This window comes from Rhinopithecus bieti, unplaced genomic scaffold (genome assembly GCF_001698545.2).
Source record: "Rhinopithecus bieti isolate Rb0 unplaced genomic scaffold, ASM169854v2 scaffold_42532, whole genome shotgun sequence".
Taxonomy (NCBI): Eukaryota; Metazoa; Chordata; class Mammalia; order Primates; family Cercopithecidae; genus Rhinopithecus; species Rhinopithecus bieti.
The window spans coordinates 1374727-1382165 of NW_016818301.1; the positions used below are offsets into that span (position 1 = coordinate 1374727).

The 7439-nt window shown below is 44.5% G+C and overlaps 1 protein-coding gene across 8 annotated transcripts in view; it reads left to right on the forward strand.

Moving 5' to 3' along the window:
* Positions 1-7439, forward strand: part of CFAP65 (cilia and flagella associated protein 65) — a 39953-nt gene that overhangs the window by 231 nt on the left and 32283 nt on the right. For 6 of the 8 annotated variants that reach the window (XM_017856907.1, XM_017856911.1, XM_017856909.1 and 3 more), the window contains exons 2-4: positions 2292-2420; positions 2738-2941; positions 5767-5951. In XM_017856907.1, coding sequence (XP_017712396.1) covers positions 2783-2941; positions 5767-5951 — 344 coding nt within the window. In that variant the 5' untranslated portion in view covers positions 2292-2420; positions 2738-2782. Of the gene's footprint in view, positions 1-1762; positions 1884-2291; positions 2421-2737; positions 2942-5766; positions 5952-7439 lie in introns of all 8 variants that reach the window. The other 2 variants (XM_017856906.1, XM_017856908.1) reach the window with 2 other exon arrangements.

Consider the following 7439-nt stretch of genomic DNA (forward strand, 5'->3'; position numbering starts at 1 on the left):
CCGAAGAGAAAGGAGAGACAGCTCTAAGTGTATTTTGTCCCCTTTTGTTTCATCTATTTCTTTCTCCCTCGACTCTATACGACGACCTGCCACTTTTTCTAGTGGTCATCTTGGAGATTTTTAGATCAGCAATTAGGCAAATAAAGGAAGCTCATGATACATATTTTCAAAGTCCTCGAAATTGGAAACTTCAACTTAAAACAAAACAAATTCAAAACAAAACAAAAAACCTCTCTTGCCCAGTCTCTTCACAACGACTGCAGATGTGTGAGTCTTTTGGAAGAATAGTGCAGGCTAGTGGGGAAGTTATGATTGTTAATTACTATAACATAGGTTTGTTTAGTGCTTTTTCAAATCCTGTTTCATTCGAGCTGCACATCAACTTTGTGAAATCGTCAGGATAACCCACATTTTACAGGCGAGGAGACTGAGGCTCCAGGAGATGGAGAAATTTGCCTATCCCCGTAGAGTCTGAGAAGATGCTGGCATCCAGCTTCCCTTGCCCTGGGACCACTTCCCTAGCCCTATGACCTGAGTTGGACCAGCTTTCTACTCCATTATCTCTCATCTCTTCTATGCACTCTCTGGAATAGTTTCATGTGTTGAGTGGAGGCTTTTTCAGAGCTCTGAGGCAGGGGCTGTCTGTACAATCCCCTGAGGTCAGAGGCATTAATGAGTTAGGGCAGTGCTGCAAGACCATCCCATGGCAGAGAAGTAATGGATTCTCTGCGTGTCTCCTCAGCTTACATTTTCTTTGATTTCATCTGAACATCTAGTTCACAGTTGGAGGTAGGAGCCTTGCCTGCCTTGTCTGGTGCCTAGCACAGTACCTGGTACATAATAGGCACTCAGCAAGTGCTTTGTGAATGAACGAATGACTGAATCTAGATAGTCCCCTCCAGAGGGTTTAGAAATGTTGCCAACTAAGAAAACCAGGGTCAACAGAACCTTCCACTTTGGAAGGGTGGTGCTGGGTGGTGCGGGAGGGATAAGAGAGTGTCTGATGGAACTGTATAAATTCCTAAAGGCTGATCTTAAAATTGCTAAATCTGAATACATTAAAGTAAGGAACTGAACGACAAACTTGAAAAAGGATCATTTTAGGTCAAATAAATGGGTAAGTCACACGTAATCATAAACTGTTGTAAGAATTAAAATACCTGTAAGGGAGAACTGCTTGAACCTGGGAGGTGGAGGTTGCAGTGAGCTGAGATCTTGCCACTGCACTCCAGTCTGGGCAAGAGAGTAAGACTCTGTCTCAAATAAATAAATAAATAAATAAATAAAATAAAATCCCTGTAAGGACCTTACAACACTGCCTGGCATGTAGGTTCTCAGTACATGTTAATAGACATTATTATTTTTGAGATTGTTATTTGAAGAAGAGGGGGAGGATACTGAGTAGTCTGAAAAATATACAAATGTTCAAAAAAGGTATTAAAGTGATGCTGTCCAATGTGGTAGCCAATAGCCATATGTAGTTATTCAGCACTTAAAATATGGGTAGTCCAAATTGAGATGTGCTATAAGTGTAAAATGCACACCAGATTTCAAAGACTTAATACAAAATACGAAAGTAAAGTATCTAAATAATTTATTGATTATTTTCATATCAATTTACATATCAATTATTTACATATTGATATTATTTACATATCGATTACATGTTCAATGTAGTATTTTTGATATGATAGGTTAAATAAAATATATCATTATAATTAATTTTACCTGTGTCTTTTTACTTTTTTAATGTGGCTACTAGAATGCTTTAAAGTACACATGTGGATTGCATTATATTTTGGGGAACAGTGCCATGTTCTGTGATTTCATGGATGATGGCTTTGTATCAAGTGTAAAGGGAAATCAGAGATGAACCATTTGTGGTAAGTCATTATAGGGATCTGCAAACCACTTCCACATGTGCTTGAGTGGGGCTGGCTTAGTCTTGGTGTGTGAGTGTGAAAATTGCTGTCCTCTTATAGAAGTAACAAAGTCACACTTGAGTGTGTGTGCTAAGGGAAGCCAGCTAAAGGAAGAGGGGATTTGAGGTGATGGAGCCAGAGCTAGTCTGAGATACTTTGTGTCCCTTAGATCGAGGTCAAACATCCTCTTGAGCATTTGGTGAAAACTGTGGCCATTCCCCCTGGAAAACAGATATGTATGCATACATAGCACCTGGCATATCCTTTACATATGTGTCACATATATTTGCATATGATTTCAGCTACAGTCATCAGGGATCCTGCTGCTCTAGAGATGGATTGACTTATGCTTTCATTGATCTATTTCAGTGATGTTTACCTTAGGAGGTTGTAGAGAATCCATCAGTCTCATTTGCCTCTTCTTTCCCCCTTATTCCTCTTCTCACAAGAGGCAAGAGCGTTCAGAGGAAAGAAGCAGAGAGTAAAAGCCACATAAAGGTAATGCACACACTTCAGTAACACCCACTGGAGCTTGCTGAGTAGTGCCAAGAGTGGCCACAGAGGGGCATAGTGGGGTGGGCCTTGTTCCCAAGTCTCTCTTTGGAGTGCCTTTCCTGATGGTGAGTCCCTAGGCTCCCAGGCAAAGCCCTGGATCTCATGTAGAGCCTCATTCCTCATGGTGCCACCTAGCACCTATTGCCAGAGCTGGGAAGCAGACCCTTTCCTCCATGACAAGGATGGCCATGAGAGTCTCCTCCCTCAGCCTCTCTTTCTCATGTCACTGCTGTCTCCCCCACCCTCTGCTCTCTTCCCAGCTCCATACTCAGAGTGCTCCCTTTGGACTGTGTCCCAAGGGCCTGATGCTTACACAGGCTCCAAGCTCCATCATGAGGTCCAGGAACAGCAAGGACCACACCATGAACTCTGGCGGATCCTGCCTGAGTACCAGCACGGTGGCCATCCCCGCCATCAATGACAGCAGTGCAGCCATGAGTGCCTGCAGCACCATCAGCGCCCGGGTAAGGATACAGCCAGGGCAGGCAGAGCAGGGTGTAGCAGGGCCAGGGCAGGGCATGGGGGGCAGGGCACTGGGGTGGGAATCTGAGAGGCCCTGACTCTTCCCTATGCATCTTAGCACTAGACCCTGTCTAGACTTCCCTTGTCACCTTTTTTCCACTCAGGAAAGAAAATACTACATTGGCCATCGAATACACTCAGTAAATATTGAAACTGAGAATGTAAGCTCCAAGAGAAAAGGGATTTGTCAGTCCTGTTCACCACTTTAGTACCAAGCACGCTGGAGTGCTGGGAGCAGTGAGTGCCCGAGAGGCCGTGGGATAGGAGAGTGCCAGAGAGGAATGAGCCAGAGGCTGGTTGGATAGCCAGGATTTCTCTTTCCTCAGAAAGTTCTTCTGGTCTTGACCCCTAGGACTTTGTGTTTGACCAATAATGTGTGGATGCTGTTTACTTTTTGCAGCTCTTTGTAGTGCTCTCTATGTGATGATGCAGCTGTCCAGGGGTGTGACTATGGGTATGGCTTTGTGTATGATACAGTGTGTGTCTGTGTTGTGTGGTATACAGTGCCTAGCTCCTTAGATGTGCTGCCCTTGCCTCCCTGTGAACGGAGGGTCGTGTTTTAGAAAACATCTCTGTCCTCTGTGCCATACTGGGCCTGTTTGCCCTTGCATTCACTCACTGCCCTTCCCTGCTCTGCTTTGAGCTAGTAGGAGATTGGAAGGTGGGAGGAAGGGAGAAGCCAGGGCATTTCTCTTCCTCTCTCTGCTGTTCACGGTGTCTCTGTCAGCAGCTGCATTTCCCCTGTGGCTCCAGTTCCCACCAGACAGGCCTCAAGGCTGTATTGACCCCACCACTTCTAACCTAGGTGTGGTGGCAGCTTCTTGATGTTGCCAACTCCCAGGTTCCTTCACTACCCATGGTTATGCAGTAAATTCCCTGGTTTTTGTTGTTGTTGTTTGTTTGTTTGTTTGTTTGTTTCTTTTTTCGAGACAGTGTCTTGCACTGTCACCTGGGCTGGAGTGCGATGGCGCAATCTCGGCTCACTGCAACTTCTTCTTCCTAGGTTTAAGCAGTTCTGCTGCCTCAGCCTCCCGAGTAGCTGGGATTACAGGTTCCTGCCACCATGCCCGTCTAATCTTTTGTATTTTTAGTAGAGACAGGGGTTTCACTATGTTGGCCAGGCTGGTGTTGAACTCCTGACCTTGTGATCCGCCCACCTCGGCCTCCCAAAGTGCTGGGATTATAGGCGTGAGCCATTGCGTCTGGCCACAGTAAATTCCCTGTTTTAAACATTCAGAGTGGCTTTTGTTTTCCTGCCTGGACACTGGCTGATGCACCAACTGATATTTATAGCAAATTACCTCCCATAATCCATGTCACCTTTCTTCCATAGGTGACTCAGGAAAGAAAATAGTATGTTGGCCATCAGACACACTCAGTAAATATTGAAACTGAGAATGTAAGCTCCAAGAGAAAAGGGATTTGTTGGTCCTGTTCATCATTGTAGTCCCACACCTAGCACAGTGTCTGGTGCATTATAGGTACTCAAAAAATATCTGTTGAATGGATGACTATATCATTATATTATGCAACAATATAAAAGCAAATACTTGGTCAAAGATTTAAAAAATTCTTGCTGGGCATGGTGGCTCATGCCTGTAATCCCAGCACTTTGGGAGGCCAAGGTGGGTAGATCACCTGAGGTCAGGAGTTCAAGACCAGTCTGACCAACATGGTGAAACCCTGTCTCTACAAAAATAGAAAAATCAGCCGGGCATGATGGCAGGTGCCTGTAAACCCAGCTACTTGGGAAGCTAAGGTGAGAAAATCACTTGAAACTGGGAGGCAGAGGTTGCAGTGAGCTGAGATTGTGCCATTATACTCCAGCCTGGGTGACAGAGCGAGACTCTTACAAAACAAAACAAACAAACAAACAAAATATATATATATATATACACACACACACACATATATAGTATAAAATATATATATACACACATATATAGCATAAAATATATACACACACACACACACACACACACACACATATAATGCCAATGAGTTGAATGCTCATGGCAATGACCGTGGTAGGAAAAGGCAACCAGTTCATCCTCCCTCCACCTTACCACCCAAGGGAGGGTTTCAATGCCCCCTCCTTCTTTATCTAGAAAGGGGTGATGGATAAGCCTATGGAAAGATTTTCCATTACAGATGGAAATTCTGCACATGGCAGTGCTAGCATCAATCACCAGGAGCAGCCCTTAGAGTGGCCCCAGAAGTCAGGGGATGGGTGAGGTGAACAGCAGACAAATGGACTCCTCCTCTGCCCCACCAGCCAATTGAGGAATGGGAGAGGGAATGGTGCAGAGGGAACTGTGGTCTGGAAAAGGGCCTGGGAGAGACTGCTCTAGCTAGGAGAGGCATCTGTAGCAAGGGGCAGGACTGGGAGGAAGAAGAGGGGAGGAGGTACCTGATGGGGTGGTATCTGAGGGCGCACTGAAGAACAGAACAGAAGCCTGCATTTGTGTGCTTGCACGGAGTGGCTGATGGGGCTGCCCAGGGAAAGCTTCAGGGGCAGGGGCTCTAGTTGCAAAACAGTTCCAGTCTTGGAAGAGGTGATATCTGACTTCAGGGCCTACCTGCCTCTCACTATCTGTCTCCAGACCATCCCCCAGGGGTGAGGGGTGGTGTCAATCATTGTTTTTCTGTCTTGTCCTTTATTTTCTTGGTGGTGGAGGAGGAAGACCTTCACCTTTTCTCTGGATCTTGGCATCCTACCCTGCTGATACATCCTTTCTGCTCCCCCTTCTCCCTGCCACCCGAACAGCCTACAAGCTCCATGGACACTCAGATGCACTCCCCAAAGAAGCAGGAGAGAGTGAAGAAGAGGGTCATCTGGGGCATTGAGGTGGCCGAGGAGCTGCACTGGAAAGGCTGGGAGCTAGGAAAGGAGACCACAAGGAGTCTGGTTCTGAAAAATCGATCCTTGAAACTCCAGAAGATGAAATACAGGTACCAGTATAAAGGATCAAGGACCCAGTGCCAGAGCATTGAGCCCTTAAAGCAGGCTCTCTTCAAAACAAAACAAAACAAACAAAAAACCTTCAACATGCCATATAAAAGCCAGTGAGTGTTTAAAACACGTGCAGTATGAATAATTGTTCAACTATAGTCCATTCTTTTTCATTGTGGTATAGTGTCCCAATGTGTGCCTGTACCATAATGCATTCATCCAGAATGAAGCAGGTTTGGACTGTTTCTAGTTTGGGACTGTTACCAACATTTGTGTATATGTGTCCAGTTACATAAGTACAAGAGTTTTTCTGGGGAATACCAGGTACTATGAAGGCTCACGTGATTTTGGGGTCTTATGAAAGTGGTTTTTTGTTTGCTTGTTTGTTTTTCTGCGTAGTTGTTAAATTAGTGTCCTTGCAGGATGGAGCCATCTATTCCGCCACCTTGCTCCACATTCTGTCTTTTCTGGGGAATAGACGCAGGAGTAGAATTGCTGAGGCTTAGGCCATGTACCTGTTCACTTTCTGTAAATTAAACCAAATTATTTCCCAAAGTGCACAGATTTCTTTAGACGCCCGCCAGCAGCGTTAGTTCCCATTCCTCCACATCCTTACCAATAACTGCTATTGTCAGAATTTAAAATTTTTGCCAGTAATGGTAACTTGTGGTTTTAATGTGCATTTCCCTGATTACTGATGAATGGGGATGAGTGTCTTTTTGTAGGTTATTGACCCTTTGTGTTTCTTCACGTGTGAAATTTATGATCAAGTCTGTGGCCATTTTTCTATCACATTATCTTTTCTTTCTTCTTTTTGGTATAAGTTCTTATCCCAATTAAACACCCTTTGCCAGTTATGCATTGTGGATATCTTCTCTCATCTTATGATTTGTCTTTACTGTCTTTATTGTGTCTTTTGAAGAATGAAAGTTCTGAATTTTATTTTATTTTTATTTTTTATTTTTTTTGAGACGGAGTCTTGCTCTGTCGCCTGGGCTGGAGTGCAGTGGCCGGATCTCGGCTCACTGCAAGCTCCGCCTCCCAGGTTTACGCCATTCTCCTGCCTCAGCCTCCCGTGTAGCTGGGACTACAGGCGCCCGCCTCCTCGCCCGGCTAGTTTTTTGTATTTTTTAGTGGAGACGGGGTTTCACCATGTTAGCCAGGATGGTCTCGATCTCCTGACCTCGTGATCCGCCCGTCTCAGCCTCCCAAAGTGCTGGGATTACAGGCTTGAGCCACCGCGCCCGGTCAAAAGTTCTGAATTTTAAAGGTATCAACTTTATCAGTCTTTTTCTTTTATGATTAGTGCTTTTTTATGCTTTTCCTAAGAAGTCCTTTTCTACCCCGAGGTCATTAAGATATTTTCCTCTAGTATCTTCTAAAGACTTTATATTTTTGCCTTTTAATATTTGTCTTTTATCTATATGGAATTGATTTTTATGAATAGTAAATTTTGATATCTGGTAGTATAAGTCCTCCTACTTAAT